Source organism: Tetranychus urticae, chromosome 1 (genome assembly GCF_039701765.1).
Source record: "Tetranychus urticae isolate SD_2017Ah chromosome 1, NJAU_TeUrti_SD_1.0, whole genome shotgun sequence".
Lineage (NCBI taxonomy): Eukaryota > Metazoa > Arthropoda > Arachnida > Trombidiformes > Tetranychidae > Tetranychus > Tetranychus urticae.
The window spans coordinates 23509763-23537638 of NC_142958.1; the positions used below are offsets into that span (position 1 = coordinate 23509763).

Below are 27876 nucleotides of genomic sequence, written 5' to 3' on the forward strand. Positions count from 1 at the left end.
ATAATTTCATCTTGATCATGACCTGGTTTAACACCATTTTACTTTGTTTATTTCCTAGTTAAATCAAATGAAATAAAAATCAAAAGTGCAAAAATCACTTTCATTCTTGACAATGAAACCTTGAAATCTGAGGAATGCATTGAATGATTTCAGGGTAAATAGACTGTTACTATTCTAATTTATAACAGATATGAATATTTCCATGACAAAAGAATGGGTTTATAGGATCATTCATCAGTGTTTTAAAAAATAAGAGATAAATTTATAAATTAAAAATTGAGAAATGTTTATTTTATTAAACTCGAATTGCTAGTGATTAAAGGGAGTATGAAAGAATGTACAATTATTTTGAGAAATGAAAAGGGAGACAAAATTGATTAATTTACAAAAAAGATGAATTTATTATATTGGATGAAAAAAAAACAAATGAGAGCATGATTAAGTATTTTACACATAAAAAGATTTTTTGAATAGAGACGTCATGGCAATTTGAAGTTTATCAAGAATGACTTATCATCATCTTTAGTTATTGGTTTAATCTTCTATTTTACTTTCTCCTCGTTCATACATTCGCGCTAAATTCTGGAACCTCGGGCCCCATCCATTTAGATAGTCAAAATCTTGTTCGTTATCTTCGTTACCAGATGCCAGTGAGCTAAGAGATCCAGCGTTACTACCACAGCCTTCGTAAGCATAGTTTCTAAGATCATCGAAAGGCGGTGCATTAGGGTCTGAGTCGACTTTATTAAGATTTTCTTGAATAAATTCCCCGATATCTAAGTGAGCGCCTGGGGGATATTGCCTTTGTCGACCAGATTTAAGTAGCGTCCCTTTAGGATCTTGTTTTAATCCATGGGGATCAATAGGTATCCTTAATGGAGTTATATCATAAGCGTTCATGTCATCTTCTCCCCCACCTTCATCATCATAATTAATAATATTTTCACGCACATCATCATCCATATCTCCATGGCCAAATTTTTGATCGGTCCGTCTTGTTCGGGAATAAGCGAAGATAACTAACAGTAAAACTGTGACAGAGAAAAAATTATCATTAATAAGATGACAGCAATAATGGCTAAAGAGTGGACTGTTAAACAAACAAAAAAACACTTACTCAAGATGTTAAGAAGGCAAATAAGAATAGTAGCCAAGGCAGCATTACTCAATCGCATAACCTTCTCTTGACGCAAAGCATTGCATACATCACCAGAGAATCCTTCTGGACATATGCAATAAAATCCCTGGCCTTTATCACGATTTATACAAGTTCCACCGTTAAGACAAGGGTCAGTGAGACATTCATTTGCATCTGTGCAATTATTTTGATCTTCAGTCCTAATGAATCCAGGTTCACAGCTGAAAAAATATTGAGAAAAGATTACATAAATAAATGATGAAATAAAGAGGGTGAGTTTAGCTGTGATAAAGACTTAACAGCAAAAAGAATAGGACAATTATAATCTCAGTTTGTAGCCTCACAGTAAATGTTTTGTGTTGTTTTGGAAATAATAACGATAAATCATCTGTTAGAGGAAGCTACAAAAGCAATAGAAATCGCTTCTATTATCTGATTGAGTTCAAAGCAATAGATGAGAAGAAAACGAGCAAGATTTTTCCAAGAAAGAAATGTTGATAGAGAATGAGTGAAATAAAGACAGAGATGATGCTGACTTATTTTGTTGAAAGGTGAAATATAAAAAGGTTTCTGTCCATACAAATCCCCTCCAAACAAAACAAATTAAACAATACTAAACATGAAAAATATAGCTTTAAAAAGGTAATCTTGGAATAATGAGACTTACGAGCAATCAGGTAGTAACCAGAGATCATAACAAACAAACGGGCGAGAGCACGCTACTGAATGGCAAGGGTTGTTTGATGGACAGCCATCAATAAGGCTTCGGAATTCAACTACAGCAGCATTTTCAGATCCGTTCTCCATTGGTAAGTAACGCTGTTCCAGTCTTATGTCATTCATACAACCTAAACAATAACATGATGTGAAAATACAATACAATGAAAAAAAGGAAGAATAGAAGAAAAAATGAATGAATGGATGAATCATTTGATTAGTAATACTTTTCAAATTTTAGGATAAAAGAGGATAATGGCCAAGTATTAACATTTGATAATGACCTTAAATCTGTTTGATATAAGATAAACAATCATTGATACGACTCAAATAATCAAATTAAGAAAGAAAGGAAGGATTGGTTGAATTGAGTCAATGAACTAACCTTCTTGGAAATCATTATCAACCATTGTTACTCCTGGTCCAAGGTATTGCACATCACCTCCAGCAACAACATTTTGCCTTTCGACAGTCATTAGTTGATGGAGACCGATGTAATCAATTATCTCATTAAAACGTCGTCCACCACCGCCATCTAAAGCAATTGATGCAGTGCTACCAAAACGTAAAACTTGCACTGTATGCCATTGTCCATCACTAACAGTAATATTGGGAAGCCATAATTCACGTTCTTCTGATGATTTCAGACTATTCAAATTGAAACGGAATCGTAATTTTTTATCCTTAATATCAAGAATAACATATTCTCGTCCATGTTTACTAGTTGCACGGAAAAGTTCACCAGCTTTTTGACGAGTTCGGAACATAAGTTGAATGTCAGTTTTGTAAGGATCAGGTTCAAAGGAAAGAGCATACTTGATGTAGCTACTATGTTGGAACATTTTTGATTGAGTTTCTCTATCACAGCGTGGTCCGAAGTAACCTGGTTGGCAAACACATCGAGCATTGTGGTATGAGGCCACACAGGTACCATGTTGGCAGTTACGAGCTATAGGATTGCTATCGCATCTATCTTTGGCTGGTTGACATCCAACCATACTGTTAGAAAGGCTACCGGGAGAACCGAGATCATACATTTGACTGTTATGGATAAAGTTTCTGATGCACCCAGTGAAGCCAATCTTGGTAGGTTTGTACATCCAATTGAAATACTGATCCAAATCTTCGGGCAGTTTGTAAATACCTCCCAATTGTAGAGGCGAGTTAACATTAAGAAATTCATTAAAAGGAACGATATGTGAAATATTCTCACACTTGGATCGATCAATATGTAGTGGTTCACGTGAGTCTTTAACATCGGTTGCTGTGCCAGAGCAATGGTCAACCATCATACGGACAGTTTCCTTATCCCAGAAAATGTCAATATGATGCCATTCACCATCATGGAGATCACCAAATGTCCTCACTGTAACCTCTGTTGTACCAGAGCCAAAATCAATTAACAATCGAGGGTAACCATTGTAAAGTTCAAGGGAAATAAAATCGGAGACCACTTGAACACCGATATCTGGTCTAACGATTGGCCCATTGTAAAAGATGAGTCCATTGGGAGAAGGAGTCATGAAGTCAAGACTCAGATGAGATTCTTGACATTGTTGAAGAGGTGGGAACCACGCCCAACCATGTCCATTGAAGGTTCGAGTTGTGACTTGACACTGTGGACCATCATAGCCTTTCAAACACTTACACAGAGCACCAACAGATGAATCGGTACATCGACCTCCATTTGCACAAGGAGGTGGATATTTGCGGCAAGTTTCGGGTTCACTGAAATCACGAGCACCACAAACACATTTTCGTTCAATCCATGTATTTACACCAACAAATGAAGTTCGATTAGCGTTAACTAAAACTGGTGTTCGACTTATTTTCAGTTCATTAGTGCAGCTGCCTTCACAAAGACCTTCTATTAGACATTCATCGATTCCAACCATGGTTATGTTGATTCCAACCTCCCTTTCAATATGGTCACGATTAACAGCCACTGTACCATCAAGATAAGTTGATTCATAATATGGTGATCCATGAACGGCAAATCTTATATCAGTGATGGGTGGTCTTTCCTGTCTGGTAATCACACTGAATACATCAATGTTGTCTGGTTTTGTTTTCATGATTTCAGACAATGCATTTTTGAATTTATCATATTTGCTGATCTTTTGATAAGTAGGAGTCTGCCAGTCGTAAGTACGGACAAAGTCCTCAGCTGTCACACCAGAAACACGCAAGGAACCAGATTTGTAAATAGCTTCTTCTGGTATTTCACGAACTGTCACTGTAACATTTGCCAGCACTTCTTGCGTATGTTTTCGGTCAAAAACTTTGAATCTTAAAAAGTAAGATCCTTCTGTGACATTTTTCATCATGATCATTCCAGTGTGTGCATTGAGCTCAAAGTTTTCGTGTGCAATATGATCTTCCCATAAGAATTTCTTGTCAGGTAAATCCCAATCATCTTGATCTTCTACATGAACTCTACCAATTTCAGTTGGAGGTGAGTGGCCTTTGAAGGAGTAAACAAAGATAGACTTACTACCAGGATTCATCTTATTGTCATTGATGTCACCAATAATAACAGTTAATGTACTGGTTCCAGTCATTGAAGGTGTTCCATTGTCTTTAATAATAATTGGAATTTGATATTCTTTTTGCACCTCCCGATCAAATTTAACCTTTGATCGGACAATTGCCATACCGTCACCATTAGCACCATTGTGATCATGAGTGAGATCGAAAAAGTTTTTGATCATATCTGGTGCATTTGGATCCATTCTAAAAGTGAAAGGTGGGCCATTGTGTTTAGATCGGTCATCATCATCAGTAGCCAAAATTTCTTCAACTTTTTGTGGAGGCTCATGTTCCATGATTACAGGTCGATAATCTTTCAAAAATCTCGGATAATTATCATTAACATCACCAACGATAACAGTTAAGGTGGCTGTGGCAGTTCTTGGCGGGTAACCATCGTCAACAGCTAAAATTTTAACATGATGTCTGGGTATATCTTCACGGTCAAGCGTTCTTTGAATTCTGACAATACCTTCTTGATCAATGGTAAATTGTCTTTTCTTGTCAGATGAACGATCAATCATGTAGCTAACTTTTGATTTACCTCCTTGATCAGCATCAGTAGCAGCGAATTTAGTCAAAGTTTGACCAATTGGACTGTTTTCGATTACAGTAACTTCAATGTTAGGCTTTTCAAATTCAGGTTTATTGTCATTGATATCTTTTGGCCTTATAAAAACTTTGGCACGGCTAATATGTGATGGATCTGTCGTTTCACCTCCATGATCACTGACAATGATGGTTATATTAAAGCCGTATCGCTGGCGAGGGTCTTCATAGTCAAGTGGTTTGGCAACTTTCAAGGAGCCTGTACCATCATTATTTGTTACCATTGTGAATTTGTCAGACCCAAACTGGCCAGGTTCAACTTTATAGTTGAACCGGTTTGTCTCCAAAAGATCACCATCATTAACGGAGACAACTAATATAGGAAACTCTGGTAATTGATCTCCCTCCGTTTCATCAACTTCAACGTACCATTCTTTCTTTGTAAAGTCAGGAGGCATATCATTGATATCTTTTATTTTAATTGTAGCAGTACCTGTCCCTTTCAAATGACCTCCATCAATGGCAACGACTTTAATTGTGTACTCAGGATTTGTTTCACGATCAAGACAACAGACTGCTGTAGAAATTACTCCAGTATCTTCATCGATATTGAAAATTAATTCACCATTTTCATTAACTTGATTTTGCTCGATTGAATATCTTAACTTAGCATTTTGGCCTTCATTTATATCATCATAATCAGTGGCAGTCATTGTCATAACTGTCATACCAGCAGTACCATTTTCAGTTACATTTCCAGTATAGATATTTGATGGGAAAAATGGAGCATTGTCATTGATGTCCTTTAGGTTTACAAGAACTTCAGCAAAACCAACCAATCCATTTCCACCTTCATCTTCAGCAAAAACTGTGAATCTCCACTGAGATCGACCGCGTGGTAAATCACGGTCTAATGGCTTCAAAACATAGATTTCACCAGTCGTTGAATTTACCTCAAACTTACGATCAGAAAGGCCTTTATCTTCAGTACCTTGACCCGTTAAGAAATAAACAATGCCTTGTGGTCTATCTTTGTCACCATCAGTGGCTGTGACTTGAAGGATCTTTTTAGGAAGGTTAGTATTGTCTTCTTCGGTGATTTGAGTTTCATAAACTGGACGATCAAACACAGGAGGATGGTCATTTACATCTTTAACTCTGATAACAACTTGTGTATAATTTTCGTTGAGATTATCTGAAGCTGCCAGTCGAAGTTTATACTAAAAAAGTGATGATGAGTCATTTTGTAAGGGAAATAGATAAATGTAATTAGAATTGATTCATTGTATTGCTTTGTTTTGTTAAAATATACAATTTCCGTATACAAGAGTAATCAGAAAGTTAAAGACTAATATAGTGAAGAAAGTATGAATGATGTTTAAAATCACTAATGAGCAATGAGATTTCTAAAATTTCCCATCAATATAATTGAATATAGCATTGATGTTAATTGGCGTTAAGACTAGGAATGAAATGTGGGAGCAAATCATGAGCATATGGGCTTGCATAATAAGCAATTAATCTAACAATCTATCTTGTAAATAACCTTACAGATAACCATAATTTAAAGAAAATTCATGTTATCAAGATTGGCAGAATGAATTGAAAAAATCAAGTTTCAGACACTTACCTCTTTTCTAGTCTCATAATCAAGCGGTCCTGCCACATAAATGGCTCCGGTTTCATTTTTAACAGCAAAAGCACCACCTGTATTACCTCTCGTAATTTCATAACGAATCTTGGATGCTGTGGGTTTAAAATTTGAAATTGATTAAGTTTATATTTCAATGATAAGTGAAACTTTTATCGTTCAAAGTTTCTGTGAGAATTTATGAGAATATGGTAAAATGATGCTTACATTCATCTTTATCTTTTGCAGTGACAGTGATAACAGTATGCTGAATATCTTCGTCTTCGTTGACTTCCGCTTCGTACAAGGCTTGGTCAAAGTAGGGTGGGTTGTCGTTTTTATCACCAATACCAATACGAATGTATTTGGTTACTGAAGGTGAAATTTTATAAAAAAAGAGGTTTGAAGATGAATTAATGAAAAATTGCCCAAGGGTGATGTAAGGAAAATGTCACAATCAGATGAAACTTACCTGAGTTTGGTTCATTTGGCTTGCTTCCTGGCCTAGATGAGGGTGCGCCATCATAAGCTCTGACTAAAACGGCATAAGCTTGTTTCTCTTCACGATCAAATTCATCTTTTGTAAAAATTTCTCCAGATTCTTTATCAATAGTGAAAAATCTCTCTGATCCATCTTTTGATTTTTCAATTGCATAATAAACCTTTATAAAATGATGAAAGAAAGAGTGAATGAGCTGATGATGCGAAAACAAAGAAACAAGACAAAAAAACACCAGTATCAATTCTCACCTGATTGAATGGTTTAGTTCCATCTCGATCAACAGCATGAACTTGAGTAACTTTAGTTCCGGCTGGCATACCTTCTAAAACAGTTTCTTGCTCTCTCTCAGTAAATAATGGAATTTCATCGTTAACATCTTCAACAACAACATAAACCGTACACTCGGATGCTAATTGCTGAACTCCGTTATTTTCAACACGAACTGTTAGATTGTAGTGAGCCAGTTTTTCAAAGTCCAGAGGATAATTGACCTTAAGATCAGCCCATATTCCTTCATCGTCTGCCCGTTGTGTCAGATAAAAATGATTGTGCTTATTCGTTTGTTCAGTATTTCCTCTTATTAGTGTATAAAAAACTGTAGGGTTATCTGCAATGCCTGAAGAAGCACGCACAGATTGAATTGTCTCTCCAACTTTGATATTTTCCTTAACTGACACCGGTCCATATACAGGTTGGTCCCAAACTGGTGGATTGTTTGCTCGGTCTACTACTTCAATAATTATTGCGACAGTGGCAGTGTGTTGTGGAATACCTTTGTCAACTGCTATTGCTTGTAAATTGTAATTTGTACGATCAAGTGGGCGCTGTAGTCTGATCCAACCAGAGTCAGGACTGATGTAGAAATAATCCAAGTCGGAAGGGTCACGTCCAGCAGTGAGGTTATAAAGAATAGCTCCATTGTTATCAGCATCGTCATCAGAAGCAGACACTCTTAGAATATTAGTTCCAACTTGAGTATCTTGTTTAACATTTTCACGATATTCTTGACGATCAAATAATGGCGGGTTGTCATTTATATCCGTGATTTCAACCTTAAACGAACAAACACCTTCTAAAGGAGGAACTCCCTTGTCAACAGCTTTGACGGTAATACTAACGAAACGTCCGTCTTCACCCTCACGATCAAAAACTTTATTGGTTTTTATTTCTCCAGATACTTCATCAACAGTAAACTTGGTACCTTTTTGATTTGGTTGTTGTACTATTGAGTATCTTACTTGACCATTGTGTCCTTTGTCACTATCGGTTGCTTTGACAGTAATAACATGAGTGCCAGCTGGGGCACCTTCTTGAGCTGTTGGAGCATAAGAGCCACATTCTTCGAAAACTGGTTTATTATCGTTAACATCTGTAATGAACACAACAACAAGCGCCGTACTCGTGTGAATCATCCTTGATCCATCTTTACAACAAGATCCATCATCACGAGCAGTAATATGTAATTCGTATTTGTCCTTGTCCAAAGAAAAAGGGTTTGATTGAAGACGAATGACTCCGGTTCTTTCCTCTATTTCAAATACTCCTGACTTATTACTTCCATTGGCAAATCCAAAATGTATGGCATCTCCATCTTTATCACTAGCTACTACAGTAGTCACTAAAGTAGATGGTCCAGCATTTTCATCGACATTCGGAGTGTAAACATCCTGACTGAACTTGGGTGGTTCATCGTTTTTATTTTCCGTGTATATTCTGACAGTTGCAGTTCCAGTTAAACTGGGATCACCTTTGTCTGTTGCACGTACAACCATTTGATAAGTGTTGTTGACATCCGCGTCTAGTCTGCCATTTGAATAAATAATACCTTTATCATCAATTTTAAATTCTTTGCGATCAATAGAATACACAATTTCCGCGTTTTTGCCAGTATCAGGATCTGTTGCTTTTACCTCCAAAATCTTAGTTCCTACATCGATATCTTCATGGACATTGTGAGCTTGATAATCAGGAAGCTCAAATCTAGGAGCATTGTCGTTTACATCAGTTACCTTGATTGTTAATTCGACGGTGGTTGAAAATCCACCTGAGTCTTCGGTAGCAGTCACAATTAATGAGTATTGCTTGGGTTGGCGGAGATCTTCGAAATCCAATTCTTTAGCCAGTTTCACAACGCCACTGGTTGGTCCAATGTTGAAAGTACCCGCTCCTTTTCCTTGAGCACGAAGCGTGTACCGAATTTCTCTATCAGCGAAAGATTTGGCTTTAATTTCAATAATATCGGAATCTTTTCTTTGATTTTCTGGAATGGTAGCGTCGTATTTTGGCATGTAAAATTGTGGAGGTCTTGTACCTCCCATGATTGAAAGTCTTTCTTCTTTAGTTGATTGGTATTGTCGGTCGTTGATTGTCCCCGCATGATCTTCAGCTTTAACATAAATGGCATACTCTTGATCAAGCATAAATGGTTCATTTCCTCTAGTTCTGACTTCACCAGATCTTTCATCAACTTCAAAACGTCCGCCAGCTAAAGAAAAAATTGCATAGAGAAGCATTAAAAAAATGAATAGGCGAAACAGGAAGCGCATGATAGGTTAAGCTTTAAGATACTTACTTCGGTCACGAACTAAGAAATAATGGAGATTGTGACCAGTGTCTGGATCACGGGCTTGAAGTTTAAACACTGAAGTACCCGGAGGAGCATTTAATTGAACTACGGCTTGCATAGGGAGAGGCCGGTTGACAAAATAAGGTGGTTCATCATTTACATCGCGCACATTAATCACAACATGTTGTTTCTCTGTGTCATAATTTTGACGCTTCACAAGAACCCAAAAATCGATGGTTTTATCCTTATTTAATTGTTCATAATCCCATGGTTCTTTCACTTTAACATCACCATTAGGTTCTACAGTAACCCACCTATTGGGGCTTTCAAGCTCAAAACGCTCAGCATCTTGCTTTTTCTCAAGTGTGAACACAGTAGCTCCAGTAATGGAACCTTCACTTTCTTTAAAATCGAAATTTTTGATAGATCGAGTACTAGACGAAATACACAGAGGGGCATAAAAAATCACAAATAACCAAACCCAACCAGCCATTTTGATTCATAAATTAAATAAAAATAAAAGATGGAATGATAATAATGAAAAGATTAACTTTAGGTTGGTCATGAATTGGTAAAGTTGAGTTGATTCCTAAACCTGCAACACAAAGGCTAACAAGTAAGGCTTGTAAGCAGCCGCAGAAGATTTTGAAAGAGGTTTCAAGAGGAAGAGGTCAGCATCATTGCTTTATCATCAACGCAACTCAAACTTAACCTGTCTTTTAACAGACTTTTGCTACTTTTGGCTGGTACAGAGACACTATCATCTTAAGCGCCATCTTAAAGAAATTCAAATTCTAACTAAGATGGGGGAAGAAGGGGAAGCGGTCCGCGGAGATCTCAGAGGGAACGTTTACTATTTATCAACCGTCATTTCATTTCCTTTTTAATCCAACGAAATATTTGAATTTCATTTAATTTGTAATTGGGAATAAAATTAACGGACATTTAATTTTTTTGCATCATTTATTTTTACCAAGCAAAACTTGCATCTGCTTCTGAAATTCAAAATTAATTTCCAATTCTTTTAAATGAGTTGACATGGAGATGACTACCATTGGTTAGATAACTTGTTGTTTGTCAATCTTAACTTTAAACACTTATCTGTAGTTGGTTATTAATTATTTTCAGATTTTATTTCTGTTTATGATTGATTTTTTCTTTGAGTATTATTTTAATCGTTAGAGTTTAATTTCCATCTTTAAAATTATTGGCAGAAATTTTGATTTCACAAGTTGTCAGTTGAAACCAAATTGTTTGAAAGTAAGCCTATCTTTTCCGTTTTGTTTATCTGTGGTTTCTCCGTATAATTAAGTGTTTTTATCTGAATTATCTTTGTTTTTATTCCTAGATGTCTACTGTTAATGTTTCTCATCAACCTTTAACCCTTCATGAACATGAAATGGTTAGTAAAGGAAGTATTACTAAAAGGGGAACATTATCAAACGGTGTAAACGTTATGTTCATTTGTATTCCTAGGCTCAATTTATATGTCATATCTGATGCTGATAATTTTGGCCCACACTGGATTAATGTTGAATTTGAGAAAAACAATTACAATATTAGACATCTTTTAGGTTCAGATGCTGATACATATCTACCTGTTGCAAGATATTTTTCGAAACACATAATCGGTGAGTATCTAAAATTCACCTTTAGGCATCTTTTTATGCTTAAATTTAAGAATCGCGCCTTGCTCGGAATAACCTAAAGTTATATTTATTTTTTTTATAATTTTTCAGAAAATACATTTAAGACTTTATCACCAGTCGAACTATCATTGCAGCGAAAAGAATTCATTTTGAATTTATCTTTACGGAAATTTGATAAAAAAATTCTTGAAGAAATTGTGAATCTTATGGTTGAGCCTGAATCAAGTTAAAGCAACTTTCTAGATATCCCATGAAATTTTCATCTCTATTTTGTAATCACAACCGATTAAATGATTAAAGTAATTGCCCTCAATGTCTATTGGAAATCTTATTGTGTTTCGTATAAGCGAAAAGATTATTGATTTTTCAAATGTACATTGGCTTACCTAACACTTTGACCAACGGTTGGATTCAATTTTCAATCGTCATGTGATTTCATCTGCACTTAAATATTTGATCGCAATTTTCAACGGAATAAATTGACTGTACTCATCCATTTTTCCTCGATTATCTTTAATATCAATATTCACTAGAAATTATAATGATAAACTTGAATAACTCATCAATTTTTTGAATTTTTTTAAACCGTTACACTACTGAATCCTATGAAAAATGTTAAAAAAATTACTGAACAACGACTGAATCTGATAAAACTGAATCCATTAGAGTTGACATGACAACTATCACAGTCAATTATGATAGTTAATGAGAATCTCTTCACCAATTATTGAGCGTGATAAATGGTACTCAATTCAGTGTGTAAAAGGGCAGAAAAACTTAACGCGCAAAAACAGAGGGCCATTAAAAGTACCTTGCCATCAACCTGGACACTTTCAACTGATATATTATGATATTAATAATAAAAGAAAAAATATTAATTTTTAACTCAATAATATGATTGTATTTAATGCAAATCTTTATTTATCCTCGGATATTTTGCCTTCACATATTTAGTTTGTTTGTCTTGTGAATCACACATTTCCCTTCTTAAAGCAACTGCCATTTAACATATGAGTTGAGTTTATTGTATTATCTTATTGTAATACCTGATTCAAACCGAAGTTTGAATTTCCTAATCATTTCACCCATTGTAAATGTATAAAAATAAATCAAGGCAATGAAATCAGTTTAATATTTGGTTTGGCTAATTGACAATGATTTGTCTTGTTATGGTATCGACCTCGAATTACATTGCTGTGAGATGATTTTGAAGCAAGTGTTTAAATGAATGAGACTCAATCATATAATCTAAGCGTTTTCATTTAGGTTTCACACAATCCTTTATCCATTTAAGCACATGTATTAACCAAGTTGGTGAGAAAAAAGAAATGAAAGTGAAGATCTCAGTCCCGCTGCAAAATTACGGTTCACCATGGAACTGTGTGAAAGTATTGAATCTAAATTCCCTTTAAGTTGAGTTTATCTGCAATTTTCTCACAAATTTTTGGGCAGATCAATGGTATTGCGGTGTATTCAAGAAATTTTATATGAATCATTGATACTTCAGCCAATTTCATGCTTATATGAGAATAAAATTCTGATTTAAAATCCTATTTCAAACCTTAAGTTATAAGTATTAGCATTTTCACAATCCAAGATTAAAACGGTGATGAATTGAAAATTTAACTAAACTGACACTAATGACGATGAGAGCGACTTCAATCTTTCTTTGAAATAAATTGAATAATTGGTCTGATTTTTAGTCTGATTACAACTCAAAACAATTTACATCAGTTATTGCTATCTGTGTTTGTTCCTCGATGTGAGGCTTTTGTTTTGTGACATAAATAAAATCAAATTGTAAAAGCACTCAATGTTCATTGTTATTTTCATATCAAGATGTTGATAATTCGGGTGCTCTTAATCAAATGCAAGTGCTTTGGAAATGCATCTAATCAGCTCATTTAACATTAATCACAACGAAATTTGGACTCCATATTTTCATTGTTTAATGTCAAATCAGCCTGTGAAAGATTTACTGATATTGACTCTCCTAAATATATTGATAATGTTGGTGGCTTTAGCTGGATATAATTTAGGTATTGATGTATACAACAAAGGGAGTTTAATCACAGTGAAGTAAATCTTTTAGTCTAATTCAATTGTCGAATCCAATTCTATTGAAAATATGAAGACTGTTGATGAGAAAACTCGATTAGTCTCTGGATCATCACGAAAGTATGGCTCCAAAGGCTACACGGATAGTTATGAAGTCTATGACTCAGTACCGAGGTAAGTCAATCTTCCACAAAATGAATCATGTTCCCATCTTGTCAAACTGTTTTCCCAAATAAACTTAATCTTGTGTCTAATCTTTTCCACTTTTGAATGTTAATCAGTTTCTTTTATAAAGGCAGTCATCTAGCTCTTTTGATCATCGTTGTCATAATCATGGTGTCCTTTGTGAGTGCATCACTAAGCTTCGGACTCAAGAGGCTGGACGAGATTTAAACCTTTGTAAGATCGAGCAAGAAATCAAAGATAATAACGGAAACGACGAACAAGACATTACTGACCCGTTCATTGAATCTCGTTTCTTCTTGAGATAATCTTTTCTTGGACCCTTCTCTTATAAAAGACTCAATTTCATATCCATAACCATGTACACATTGAAACATTAAAATAAACACAGTAACGTTAATGTAATTATAAAACAGACATCGATGAAAATTTGCAAGCTCAATTATAATAGCAAACTGTTAAATAGTATTCATTTTTTGCGTAACAAAATTTTTGACACATTTATACATGACTGAAACTGAAAATATTAAAATTGAAATTTACAAAAAGATAAAGCTATAACCTAAACATCACCTGAAAAATTGAATTTGAAAGGTTCGCTAGGAACAATTTCTTTCAATTTTGTCTTTTTTCTACAAACAATTGGCTTTGATGGTACATTGGTCGATAGACAATTTGCAATTTTAAGTTGACTGCTTTTAGATCGAAACTTTTCTTCTTCTTTAGCCATTTTTTTACGATAATCTCCGAAATAATTAGCCATCAGTTGTCTTTTCTTAACAAATGGCGTCTTCGGATCTGATAATTGACTGTAAACTCGCCCAGCTTCAACAACTTTGCGTTCAGGTATCTTTGTGCCACTATTATCGCTTTCTCCTCGTATAATAGCCTTAAGATTCGTTAAACACCAATTCAATTGTATATTAAACTCGTCCATTTTGTCTTTAATGTCTTCCGATTCATTGTTATCCGATGCCGGTGCATTTGCTGTTGGTGCTTCCGACAATTTTGGTTTACTTTTAACTTTACCTAAATATTGAGAAGAGAAAAATTTATTATAGTAATCTCAATTGGATAAGTAATAATTTTTTGTATATTCTATTAACAATGAAAACATTACCTTTCATAGTAAATGGTGATAAAATTGCATCAGATGATTTCTTTTGTTTAGTGGCTGATTAATGGGGAGATTAATTGAGGGATTAATTGCAGACTTCTGAGAAATTCGGGGAGACAATGAAATGGTGTTTAAATGGTGGTGTTAAATACTAAATTATAAATTTTAAACAATACAAAAACTCTGCATAAACAAAAACATGAACTATGTAACTGAAGCACTGGTAGCCAAAATCATCTGGTAAGAAGGGGGATGGTGAAGAGCCACTCAGACTTGGTGCGTAAACAATACCAATAAACTAAGTTTACCATTTTTCATGTAAATAATTTTCTTTTGCTAAGCTCATTAATCAACGAATGAATAAATATAAATGTGTGACAACATTGTTTAATAGTTACTGATGCTGTATCGCAAAGCCATGATTTGTTCATTGTTAGCTGAATATTGTTTAATGTTTCAGAAGATATATTGGAAAAGAGTCTAAAGCCACACTCTTTTATAATGTGTTAAAGGAAAAATTGAATCTTATTTGGATTTACTCTTTCTATTTTTGCTCTCTGGTCATCTTTATCTTTGGTTTATCTACCTCAGTTCCATTGTTACGTTATTGATTTCGTAAATCTGCAATATCTTAAAAAATTATTAAGGTAAGTTGAGGATGCGGAGTCAATATACCCATTCGAGCCTCTTGTTTTGATACTTTCTCTTTCAAAACATTGGTCAATTTACTGTCATCTTATCATTATCGTTTTCTAATTCTAATTTATTCTTTACCTTTTAGATATTAGCATACATGTTAATCATCAACTATGCCTTTCTTGGAGTCCATCATCGTGAACAATTTTTAACCCTGCGATATTCCTTCAAATTGAAGCAGAAGCCTCTAGTATTTTCAAAGAACATGACCGCTCATTTGTGATCAAGGATTGAACAGACTAAAATGAATGGTTTTAAGAATTTAAGCAAAACTTTTCCCGATTATGGAACATTGATTACCTTTATTACATACATTGGTCTCTTTGTATTTCAAGGTAATTTTTAGTCTACTATGCGGCTGAAACTAATCAATTTCATCAACCAGTTTTGGCAAAGTGCAGTTTTCCACGTTACAGTAGTGATTCGATGAGTCAATTCATCAGCAATAATTACAATCATTATGTAAATTATTCAGATACGACGATTTTGTTAACCGGCGTGAAAATCTTCTTCGGAAAACTGCATGATGAATTAGCTAAGAAAAAATTGTCGGAAGATGTAAATGTTAATTTTATATGAGACTAACCATTTTTTTTATTTCTAGGTATTTTGCTGAAAGCATCTCAAACATCTAATAACTATGACTATAGTACAATTGCTGCTGTTCTAGTTACGGAACTAGTTAAATTAATTATATCAATTCTATGGTACCTTCAAGACAGTTCAATCTCCAACTTTGCTGTTGATCTTAAATGCAATATTAAACTTCTTGGATTATATTTCATCCCATCTATACTTTACTGTATATATAATAACTTAATGTATATAAATCTTCGCAATTTTGATCCCACAACTTATAACCTGTTATTACAATTAAGAGTAGTCATCACTGGAATTATTTATCAATGTTTCTTTCGTCAAAAGCTAACCAAATGGCAATGGTTTTCGCTAATTGTTTTAACTATTGGCTGTGCCATTAAAAACTTGGGATCTCAAGAAGCTCCAAAGCAATCCCAATCAGCTGTTGATTCTGTAATCAAAAATCTTCTTTTATTGTTATTTCAACTTTCATGTTCATGTCTTGCTGGAGTTTGCAACGAATATTTGCTTAAAAAAACTGGAGCTCAACTGAATATTGGAATGCATAATATTTTTATGTACATCGATTCCATAATATGTAATATTGGTGCTTTAGTCTATTTTGGTCAAGGATTTAATAATTCCAAATCAAAGTACCCAACAGTCGAGTCATTCATTTCGCTCATGAAGCCAACCGTAATTACTGTGATAATCAATAATGCTGCTTGTGGTATCGTCACAAGTATTTTCTTGAAAAAACTCAACTCTATTTTGAAAACATTTGCGTCTGCTATTGAACTGATTCTTATCGCCTGCCTTAGTTGGATCATATTTTCCATTCCAGTTGACATCTACACTTCGGTCTCCATCGTGATTATCTTCTATGCAATCTATCTGCAATTTAAACACCCAATCAAACTCAATTTAGGTGATAACCAAAGTCGATCTACGCCATTTTCAAACCAAAAAACTCATCGTCCTAATAATGACAAAAATGTTAAATATTTTCCATTAGAAAATTACGATGATAACCATGACATTCTGTTTCAAAAATCTAAAGAGACTATTTCGAATGTGTAATTTATGTAATGTCCAATGTAATTATAAAATTACTTGTGGTTTTACAACTTTCATCTTGTTTAATAAACGCGTTCTTTGCATTACAACCTGCTCATTTCGTAAGGAATGAAACCAATGATAGGGAATGAACAATTCAATTCCATAGAAACGTTTTATTCGTCATTGACACTTCACAAAATATTTCTTATCGCCGAGAATCATATTTTAGTCTTACAGACTAATTTTTGCGACCATGAATTCAGCTAGTAAAGGCTCACAAGAAATATTATTTATTGTATCATCATACTTGTAATCATCGTCATCGTCATTTAAGAGTTGTTTTTCCTTGAATTAGCTATCATTTTGAATTTTACGAAGGATAAACATTGTTTACAAAGTAAAGTGGTGTGAGGTGAGGTGAGACTTATTTCATTTTATTTATTTTTATCTTTAAACAAAAATCAATTGAAAGCTGGTTAACCACTGTGTTAAATTACGCGATTTTTGATTACAATGGATGATGATATTTGTATTTTATTAGCATATTATTCCTAACGTGACTGTTTCTTCATTAACTGTTTAATAATTGTGGTTGAATATAAAATAGCGATACTAATTGATCTAATGAATTAACGATTGTAATTTTCTCTTAAACTGTTTCGATTTCTAATTGATTGTCAAATACGGAAGTTAAATATTGATCAATAATAGATGGTGCTGTTTCCAATCAGAAATATTAATTATCAAAATTGTTAGTAACCAGAGATAACAGTTATTTTGTGGTTAAAAAAGCGCCAACAGAAATTAAAATAGACCTCAATTTTTCAGCGTCAATTTATTCGTTATTTTTTCAATTGATGAACGTATTCTGCACCTAAATTAGCTTTTAATATAAAATTAACTTACTCTTCGATTCGACTTTGGCTGTATTTATGATAATCTTATTGCAAAGATTAATTTAATTCTGTTGCTCAAAATCAAACGATGTTTTTCTCGCTAAACTAAGGAGATTGAACACTTTGCTTCCAACTTCCATTAGTCAGTTGAATTTCCAGCAACATTTGTGTCCAAAACTAAATAAATAATAGGCTTTTATTATTTATCCTTGTTTGAACAACTTCAATAAGTTCAAGTGTTTCCTCATCTTCAGTTTCTCATTATCTAACAATTAATGCCGTCTTCATCAGTCACAACGATTCTTTAGGAAAAAAATAAATGATTATTATGTTTAATGATTACTTAATCTGTTACAGAAAGCATTAAAATACATTCAATAAAAAACAAGAGATTGAGTTATTTTTTAGTTGAACAAAAGGTATATCAAATGTGCAAGAAATTAAGATAAACTAGAGAGATTAATACATGGATATTATGGATTATGATTATATAATATTCTAATTAAATATCTTAAGTCTGCAAAGAACTGAAGAAATGAATATAAAGATAATTGTAGTTGAGCAATCAGTAATAATTTGTGCAGAAACGTTAAATCTAAATACTAAATTGCAATTTTATGGATAGTAACAGGTTAAAATTATTTGATTATATTTCTCAAATGTTACTGGTTGTGTGATTAACCATATATTGAGCTAAAGATTAACTCTAATTGTTTCACAAGTTGGGAGAGTTGCCATGAAGTTTGAATAAAGTAAATCAGACAATTTATTAGATCTTAATCATTTAACAAGGATAAAGATATGTGGTGACAAGTGGATGACAAATAACATTGCTTAATTCAATTCTCTCTGATACATTAGAAACTTTTCATCAGCCTATTCAAAGTCAATCTCTATTCAGCCTGGTTCGCCTTGTAATAGCGGATGCTTTAAATTTTATCATTAAATCACGAAATTAAATTTATTTTTTTCATTTCAAACCAGTAAATCAATCATTTTTGCTTCATTGGCCTTGAATATATATCATGCCACAATCACCATTACTCTTTCAAGCAACAAGTTCTGACGAGAGCTTCGCTGACAACATAAGGATCAACATTAGATGCGGGTCGTCGATCCTCAAGATAACCACATCCATCAGTGGCAACAGATCTCGGAATTCGGACAGATGCACCTCTATTTGCAACACCAGCCGAGAAAGTATTTATTGATGAAGTTTCATGGAGTCCAGTAAGACGTCGAGCATTGTCAGCACCTCCTCTGGGATCATACTTTCCAATATGCTTGGAGTGGTTCACTCTCAAAGACTCGATGTACTCTTCAATAACTTTTAGCCCATCCTTTGCTCTTGTTTGTTTTGTTGAGAAGTTTGTATGTGCTCCTGAACCATTCCAATTACCTGGAACCGGTTTTGGGTCGAAAGAGACTTTAATGTCGACCTCTTCTGCAATAGAGTGAAGCAAATATCTTGCCATCCATAAATCGTCACCAATGGCAACACCTCGTGAGGGTCCAACCTGGAATTCCCACTGGCCAAGCAAAACTTCCGCATTTGTTCCGGAAATCGGGATTCCAGCTTGTAAACATGCTGTGTAATGGGCTTCAATTATTTTGCGAGCCACAATTCTTCCAGCACCAACACCACAATAATATGGACCTTGTGGACCAGGGAAACCGCCTTTAGGCCATCCAAGAGGATAGTCATCTAAATCAAGAAGAATAAATTCTTGCTCGATAGCAAACCAGGGTTCAAAATCACGATCAACTTTATCCATTGCCTCCAAGCAAGAATATCTGAAGTTTCCTTTTGCTGGTTTTCCGTTGCTTGTTTTGCATTCACACATAACTAATTTGCTGTTACCACCTCGGATAGGGTCATTGTAGAGAGCAACTGGAAGTAAATCCACATCGGAATTATTTCCTTCAGCTTGTCCTGTAAATAATGTAAATTAACTTGTAAGTATTTATAATGAAATAAGAAAGAAACAAAAGAGAAAAACAAAAAACAAACCTGTAGAACTTCCATCAAAATTCCATATCGGGCAATCTTTAGGTGACATTGGAACCGTTGACATGGTTCTTGTTTTGGATCTAACGTGCTCGCCTGAGCCATCGATCCAAACGTAGGTAACTTTCACAGCGTCATCAGGTAATTTTGCTGACAAATACTTGTCCAAGACAGAATATTTAGACATCTTGAGAGTGGCGAACAATGAAAATTAAAACTTGGTTATCTTGAACAACTTGAAGAGAGGTATTGACTTAAATATCTAAATAAGAAAATAGAAAAGAATAAAAGTTGTATTAGAAGCTCGTCTATTTAAAGTGGTTTAAAGTATTTAAACTAGTAAACAGCCCATTGGGTTGGCTACATTTTCTTTGGACTGCCTATTTGTGACACGCATATTCGTATCTTTGGACCTCACAAAAGGTTTTACCTCCACGTTAAATTGTTATAAAATGTAATGGTTAACATCATTTTTTATGAACGCCATTAAAACTGATCCATTTGAATCCATGATATAAAAGATTATCAGTACTTGATAAGATAACTGATTATAAATAATAAAAACAAAGATACAAAGTATATGATATTCCGATAAAGTCTGATGATGGAACGGAATCGTTTCCTAGATCAACAATTGGTTATCTCATTTGATGATTATAAGATTTGAATCTTTGAAAACAAACACATGATCTCAAGTTAATCATAAGGTTAGCTTATCCATCACTGTCTTTTGCAAAATCCACCCTGTCAATGATTTCATTTATTTGGTTAATTATAATCAATAATAATAACAACAAGGCAATCTATTAAAATAATTAAGTGACTTGCTTGAATGAAATACATTCACAACCAAGGTTAATTGTTGTTATGTGATTAATTCGACTCTAAATTCATTTAACTATTAATTATAACTTAAACTGTTTACTTCATTTTCCTCTTTAAACATGTATTCATATTATTAATAAATTGTTGATATTTTCCACTTATCAATCCATCTTTAGATACAGCAAATTCACATTAAAAAATCTGAATTCATAATGAACAAATCAAATGAAACAAAAACAAAAAATGGTAAATAAAGTTTGACATTTGATTAGTAATAACTAGATTCTTGTCATTTGGCCATCAATATACTAATGTTGATAGGATTATAATTATGATTTTAAGACTCCACAAATATTAGCAAATATTTTACAGGGCTGTTTAGATTTAATGGACTGACAATATCAATTGTGAATATCTATGAAATAGGATCGAAGCAACTCGTACGTTGTCCATGTTTATAGAGAAAATTGTATCTCTAATTTAGATCAACCTTTTAACAAACGTTTTTCAGTGGCCATTTTTTCGATCTGCCTGCCTTTAGTAGATTTATGATTTAGACTCGAAAATCTAGGATCATTCATATTTTTGCTTGAACTTTAACCTTGTTATCATGCAAGTTTATATGGATTAACCTTACTCAATATTGTCTTAAAATTGGTCTTTAAACGAAATATTCTGATATTTCTTTTCTTTGCTATATATCTCGAAGTGTAAAATTGATAATCTTGGATTAAAATAAATGGATTGTTTCATGTGGTTATTTAAATTAGAAAATTGAAATAAAAATTTGGTCAAGGATGCTTACCATAGAAAGAGCTCCTAAGCTGTTAAGTCGTTTTTTGATCCAAATGACATCCGATTGAAGGGGCAAATGAGAATAGATTGGAGAACAAATTAAAATCAGTATTCACTGAGGTAATAAAATAGTTGACTTTATGGCTGATCTGGTAGCATTAAGCTGACCTCATCAATAAAATAATTTGATTTTTAATAAATTACATTGATTATGTTTATCAAATTCGTACCATTTTACGAAGTAAACACTAGATGGCTCAACAGTTTACTTTCTTGTCCAATTTTCAGGGATTTTCGTTAAACCGCTAATTTCAAATCATAATTAAATCTTTTTCAGAAGAGACAAATTGATTGATTTAACGACTTTAAAAGAAAACAAATTTTTGGGTTACCTGACCCAGACGAGCAGCTTTTTAATCAAACTAATAATAAATCTTTCTTCCGTTTCTCGGTCGACAATCGATTAGAAATTGAAACGATAGTAAGGAAAACTTCCAATTTTTAAATTACAAATAAACCAATTAGTTTCTCTAGCTTAATGGAAATATTGTCAGGAAATGTTAAGAAAAACCGATAAACAGATTCTTCAATCAACAACGAACACAATAATCAATTACAAACTTTTCCTTTCAATACAGTGATGATTTTTTTAGGTAATATCTAAATAGTTAATATTTATTAGCAACACAATAATGCTGAGTTACATTCGATTCAATCTGACCGGCCTGTTAAAAATAAAATATAAAATGTAAAGCGATTTCCAGAAATTAAAATCAAACAAATTTGATTAACATGATTAGCTTCAAATTACATGTACTCTGTAACTAAAGAGACTGATTTTTCCTTTTTACAGTAGATTTGTTTAGCTGTTCACCAATGATCAAAGCTTTTCAGTGTAAATTTGTGATGGTATAAGATGGTTGATAAGAATCGTCAAGATCAATGTCGATCAGAAAGTCATGATCAGTAGGATTAATCTGTTCACTTTGTTCTGGGCCATATCTTTCATTTTGGTGCTCCAAAAGTATATTATAAACTGATTTATGAAGTTCAATAACTCCTTGTCCAAAATAAGTTTCAGTTATTGAATACCATGGAGTGTAGGGTGGGTTATGTTGCAAAAAAGATAAATGAACATCTTTGAATTCGTCGAAGTGAAAAAAAGGTATAAAAGATCCTGGTTGAGGTAGTCTATTCAGATTAAGAGTAGCTTTCGCCTTTTCCAAAAGTTTTTCTTTCATCAAAGTGACTTCAAATGTAGATTCTTTCAGTTTATTATGAAGATTTTCAAGCTTCTCCTCTTGATAAACAGGAGCGAAGAGCACACTATCTCCAGGTAGACGACTAGGCTTGGTTGTGGATGAACGTGATGATGACCGAGATGGTGGACGGGCAACTTGATTATTAGGTGACGAAGGTGAGTTTTTGCTCATAGTCGAATATTTAAATTGCATAAGTCAGATGAAAAATGAATGGTGGTAATCAATTGAAGTTCATATTTAGTAGCAATGAAGTAGATTTTACTACCGTTACAATGATTTTGTAGGCTAAAAGTATAAAAACAAGATTAGAAAGCAATTCGGCAATATTTAAAAAAACTTCAATTCACCTTAATGATTCCCAATAGATTTGAATGTATTTAAAAAACTTCAAAATAAGTTGATTGTATCTATTTAAATTATCAGCTGGTTGAAACATCCACAAAAATTACAGCGCCAAATACGATAAATATCAAGGCTTGAGTAATTTTCCATGAAATTAAAGGAAAGACATACAAAGCACATTATTGATAATCAATCAAGAGAAATGTGATTTGATTCAATTGAAGAGTTTATAAATCACAAGAGATTGGAAGTCAGGTATTAAATTGTCAACGCTAAATAAAGTTCAATCAGACCAATCGAATGATCCAATTTTTTGTCATCGCCATCTGCTAAAAAATTTTTAGTTTGAAATTAAATGTGATTTTGATCTTAAGGAATGAGAAATTAATGATTTAATTGATTTAATTAAATGCTGTTTTATTATTTCTCTGATAACTTGATTAAAGATTACATTTAAAACTCTTAAATCTAACGAGACTTTAAATTTAAAAAGCGCGGTCAAGGTTTTATTTATGTATTACTTCCTGGATCTTGTCCCTAGATGTCTGATCTTTAGATTTTCTTTGTCCTCATCTTAGGGTGTGGCATGGTTTAATTCATTTTATTGACTTCATTGGTTTCATTGATACTTTTGTATATTTAACTCTTAATTAGTTGAAATTATGTTGCTATCAAATTTTCCTCCATTTAGTGTTCCACCATCTGTTGCCCTGAACCCTGCTCAAGCTGCGCTTTGGGCACATCCAATGTTAGGTAATGTTGCTAATTTTGATCCAGCTAGACAAAATCTGATGTTACAAGTAGATCCTGAGATACGGCTTGCTGCAGCAGAGTGGACTGAATATAAAACTCCAGAAGGCAAACCATACTATTTTAGCTCGAAAACTAAACAATCAGTCTGGGACAAACCTAAAGCTCTTAGTGATCTCGAAGGTATTTGGATTCTTGAAGCTTACCAAGATATATCTTCTAACTCTTTTGTTTTGCATTTTTAGATGCGATTAATAAAGTGAAAGCGCAACAAGAAGAATTGGCAGCTAAAGCAAGTCAAGCAAATTTAGAAAATCAGACAAACAAAAACAGTGAGGTAAGATCAGATGGAAGTTCTGATGTCGTCATTATTGACCCAACTGGGCAAGGTCTGGTGTTACAAGTAGATCCTGAGATACGACTTGCTGCTTCAGAGTGGACGGAATATAAAACTCCAGAAGGCAAACCATACTATTTTAGCTCGAAAACAAAGCAATCAGTCTGGGATAAACCTAAAGCTCTTGAAGACCTCGAAGGTACTCGAGTTATTCAAACCAAGGATTATTTTAACAACAATACTTAACCATTTTTTTCATATCTACAGAAGCGATCAATAAGGTGAAAGCGCAACAAGAAGAGCTAGCAGCCAAAGCAAATCAAGCTAATCTAGTGAATCAGTCAAATAAAAACAGTGAGGTAAGATCTGAAGGAAGCTCTGATGCCAATGTCGCTTCCAATGAGGAAAAACTTTCAGAGGATAACGCTGCGGTGAAAAAGCCTGAACAGCCCAGAGATAAATCGAAACCTATTTCGAGTACACCTGTCTCTGGAACTCCTTGGTAAGTTGTAACTTGATGAATTTGCTAGAATTAGCTGAAGATTAAATGCAAATACCTATTAAATGCAAATTTTGTGCTAAATCTAATATTTCAATGTTTTTTTAGGTGCGTCGTTTGGACTGGTGATAACAAAGTATTCTTTTATAATCCTAGTACCAAAACGTCAGTCTGGGAAAGACCACCTGATCTCAAAAACAGGCCGGAAGTAGACAAATTGGTTAAAGCACCACCTAAACCCGATGATCCATCGGCTTCTCCTCCACAGGAGAAACGTCCGGCTGAAAATGAAGAAGAGAAAGTCGTCAAGAAACAAAAGTAAGGCTATTTTCATTATTTATACATATGATGTATGTTATCTTTATGCAGATGAATGTAAACAGAATTTTTTGGTTTATTCAGGAAAGCTGATGAGGAAATGGAAAAGGAAAACAAAAAAGATCCATCCACCGATATACAAATAATCGCTGCAAAACAACGAGAAACCATTCCCTTAGAAGAACGGACTCAAATGTTTAGAGCTATGTTGGTTGAAAAGGAGGTAAATCGCAATTGTTGAATTGATCTTTGCATCGTTTTGATCCTTATCTTACATTATTGCTTCCAGGTTTCAGCTTTCTCGACGTGGGAAAAAGAGTTACAAAAGATCGTATTTGATTCGAGATATCTATTGCTAACATCGAAGGAGAGAAAGCAAGTATTTGATAAGTATGTTAAGGAAAAGGCTGAAGAAGAACGTCGGGAAAAGCGTCAAAGGATTAAACAACAGAGAGATGAGTTTAGAAAATTACTGGAAGAAGCTAATGTTACTTACAAAACAAGCTTCCATGATTTTGCTCACAAATATTCTAAGGATGAGCGATACAGGGCTATTGACAAACAAAAAGATCGTGAGAATCTTTTTAACGATTATATTTCTGAATTGAGACGCAAAGAGAAGGAGGAAAAAGCCGCCCAACGAGAAAAGGTAATTGTAGTTTCTTTTTTTACCAATCTGTTTTATTTACAGCTCAAAATTTCTTCATCGGCATCAACATCTCTGTTACTAATTAATAATGAATTTCTTTCCCTTTTTCTTTCAAAAAATTCAACCATGTTTAATAATTATGCACTCTAATCATTCTTTAACGAATCAAGTATCATTTTAAAATGATATTAATTTTATCTCAGCTAATTCATAATTTAATTCACAGCAAAATTTAACATTTCACAGCTAAGGTAAACTCTCCAAGGGAAAAGAGACTTCAAATGACTTCATGGAGCATTGATACCCTAAGCCAAACCATTTTTGGACAGTAATTAGCTTAATATTTTTGTTCATTTCTTTATTTCTTTGATCTTTGATTCATTTTCTGGATTTCACTGTTCTTCTCTCTCTCTCTTTCTAGAAGAGAACAAAACTTTCTTATCTTTGAATAATATTAGATTGATTGGGTTATTCTTGATGTGTTATTAACAAACAATACTCCAATTCAGATCTTGGTCTTCTTTGAATGAAGGTTGCAAAGTAAAATTCGAACTTTGATCTCTTTGTCTTGTTATAAGGATCCTCTGACGTTTACATCGAAAAGCGAATTAGCTTTAAGTTCATGAGTTTACTTTATTTTTAGTATTTCGTATTTCTAATGCTTATTTTTAATCTTTTCATGTGTTTCTTGATCATTTTATTTTAGGCCAAACAAGGTTTTATTGAGCTTTTAAAAGAGCAGAAAAACTTGGACCGGTACTCCAAGTGGTTTGATGTTAAAGAAAAGATCCGAGATGATCCTCGTTATAAAGCGCTGGACAGCAGCAGTGCTCGGGAAGATACCTTTAAAAGCTATGTCAGTGGTCTTTCATCACATCGAAATGATGGAAATGACGGTGGCTCTGGAGGTGATCGTAAGGATGAAAATGTCGATGGCAAAGATGCTAGAGAAAAAGAAAAGCAAGAAGCCATCGAAGCTAGTTTACGAGAACGTGAAAAGGAAGTTGCTCGTGAACTTTCAACTCATCTACGAGAAAGAGACAAGGAACGGGAACAGCATAAGCATGCCGAAGCTGTGGAACATTTTAATGCTCTTTTGGCCGATCTCATCCGCAATCCTGATGTTTCTTGGAGAGAAGGTAAAAAAATGTTGAAGAAAGATCATCGTTGGGATTTGGTCGATTCTTTAGATCGTGATGAGAAAGAAAAACTTTTCAATGATCATATTGACAACCTTTATAAAAAGAAGCGAGAAAAATTCCGTGAGCTTTTAGACGAAGTGCGGGAAATAACATTGACCTCAACATGGAGAGATATTCGACGATCCATTAAAGATGATCCCAGATACATCAAATTTTCTTCTAGTGACAGAAAATGTGAGCGAGAATTCAAAGAGTACATGAAAGACAAATTGACTTTGGCCAAAAACCAATTTAGAGAATTATTAAAAGAGACCAAAATAATAACTTATAAATCCAAGAAAATGATTGAAGACTCAGAACAACATCTACAAGATATTGTTGCCATACTCCAGAATGATAAACGATATCTTATTTTGGACTGTATTGAAGACGAAAGACGTCATCTCCTTATGTCTTACATTGACGAGTTGGATCGGAAAGGGCCTCCTCCTCCTCCAACTGCCTCTGAACCTGTTCGACGGCCAACAAAATAATGATTTGACCAATTTAGTGATTCAAATACTACATATACAACCAACGGAATGTTCTTTATGATCGAATTAACATTTATCTTGTCATTTCTTCACTTTTTCACTTTCATCTAATTTGAAAGTTTAACGTCCTGCTCTTTCTCATTTCAATATTTGAAATACGCCATTGGATTATGCTTCATCCAAATTTATAAACACAATGCTAATCTAGTGGTTCCAGCAACTATACAAATAGTCTTTAAGTTATATTAGCTATTTATGACTCCTACCAAAACATTTTTCATCCCTTTTCTCCCATCTCCTATTTTTTTCACTCACTGTTACAATTTACAGAATTTTTTGCTTTAGCTTGCCTTCTCAATCAAATTTTGTAAATGTAATTTGAGACAAGCAATAAGACTTGTACGTTTGAATAAATCACATGATTCATCAAGTTTATTGTGTTCATTTTTGTTCGACGCGACACGATGTGACAAACATTAAGAGAATAGAACATTGAATACTATAAAAGTTACATGATGAAATGACCCTTCGATAAATGACCTTGATAC

At 33.8% G+C, this 27876-nt stretch overlaps 7 protein-coding genes across 8 annotated transcripts; 3 read left to right on the top strand and 4 right to left on the bottom strand.

The window, feature by feature from the left end:
• Window positions 1–377: 377 nt before the first annotated feature.
• CadN (neural cadherin) lies at window positions 378–10567 on the bottom strand. Its single transcript, XM_015929498.3, has 9 exons — window positions 9638–10567; window positions 7314–9550; window positions 7036–7225; window positions 6792–6935; window positions 6564–6679; window positions 2241–6153; window positions 1806–1986; window positions 1118–1359; window positions 378–1031 (listed from the first exon to the last, which is right to left on the bottom strand). The coding sequence occupies exons 1-9, from the start codon at window positions 10122–10124 to the stop codon at window positions 535–537; spliced, it is 8007 nt and encodes a 2668-aa protein (XP_015784984.1). The 5' UTR covers window positions 10125–10567; the 3' UTR covers window positions 378–534.
• Window positions 10568–10748: 181 nt separating this feature from the next.
• Window positions 10749–11842, top strand: LOC107362430 (uncharacterized). Of its 2 annotated transcripts, XM_089266544.1 has the most exons (4): window positions 10876–10891; window positions 10980–11033; window positions 11108–11262; window positions 11371–11842. In XM_089266544.1, exons 2-4 carry the CDS (start codon window positions 11020–11022, stop codon window positions 11508–11510), a joined length of 309 nt encoding a protein of 102 aa, XP_089122670.1. In that variant the 5' UTR covers window positions 10876–10891; window positions 10980–11019; the 3' UTR covers window positions 11511–11842. The 2 variants fall into 2 exon arrangements, with proteins under 2 accessions (XP_015784986.1, XP_089122670.1); XM_015929500.3 differs by having other exon boundaries at window positions 10749–10891; window positions 10980–11262.
• A 1480-nt stretch (window positions 11843–13322) lies between these two features.
• Window positions 13323–17076, top strand: senju (UDP-galactose transporter senju). Its single transcript, XM_015929892.3, has 4 exons — window positions 13323–13512; window positions 13620–15285; window positions 15420–15669; window positions 15939–17076. The coding sequence occupies exons 3-4, from the start codon at window positions 15579–15581 to the stop codon at window positions 16991–16993; spliced, it is 1146 nt and encodes a 381-aa protein (XP_015785378.1). The 5' UTR covers window positions 13323–13512; window positions 13620–15285; window positions 15420–15578; the 3' UTR covers window positions 16994–17076.
• Window positions 13945–14863, bottom strand: LOC107362765 (uncharacterized). Its single transcript, XM_015929893.3, has 2 exons — window positions 14642–14863; window positions 13945–14550 (listed from the first exon to the last, which is right to left on the bottom strand). Exons 1-2 carry the CDS (start codon window positions 14646–14648, stop codon window positions 14084–14086), a joined length of 474 nt encoding a protein of 157 aa, XP_015785379.1. The 5' UTR covers window positions 14649–14863; the 3' UTR covers window positions 13945–14083.
• A 1534-nt stretch (window positions 17077–18610) lies between the features above and the next one.
• Window positions 18611–21729, bottom strand: LOC107362703 (glutamine synthetase). Its single transcript, XM_015929818.3, has 3 exons — window positions 21507–21729; window positions 19880–20138; window positions 18611–19801 (listed from the first exon to the last, which is right to left on the bottom strand). Exons 2-3 carry the CDS (start codon window positions 20061–20063, stop codon window positions 18909–18911), a joined length of 1077 nt encoding a protein of 358 aa, XP_015785304.1. The 5' UTR covers window positions 20064–20138; window positions 21507–21729; the 3' UTR covers window positions 18611–18908.
• Window positions 21730–22140: 411 nt separating this feature from the next.
• Window positions 22141–23239, bottom strand: LOC107362261 (uncharacterized). The gene is made up of 2 exons (XM_015929286.3): window positions 23106–23239; window positions 22141–23043 (listed from the first exon to the last, which is right to left on the bottom strand). The coding sequence occupies exon 2, from the start codon at window positions 22948–22950 to the stop codon at window positions 22387–22389; it is 564 nt and encodes a 187-aa protein (XP_015784772.1). The 5' UTR covers window positions 22951–23043; window positions 23106–23239; the 3' UTR covers window positions 22141–22386.
• Window positions 23240–23677: 438 nt separating this feature from the next.
• LOC107362673 (transcription elongation regulator 1) lies at window positions 23678–27758 on the top strand. The gene is made up of 7 exons (XM_015929781.3): window positions 23678–24033; window positions 24096–24386; window positions 24455–24689; window positions 24795–25004; window positions 25089–25227; window positions 25294–25653; window positions 26360–27758. Exons 1-7 carry the CDS (start codon window positions 23763–23765, stop codon window positions 27326–27328), a joined length of 2475 nt encoding a protein of 824 aa, XP_015785267.1. The 5' UTR covers window positions 23678–23762; the 3' UTR covers window positions 27329–27758.
• Window positions 27759–27876: the final 118 nt, after the last annotated feature.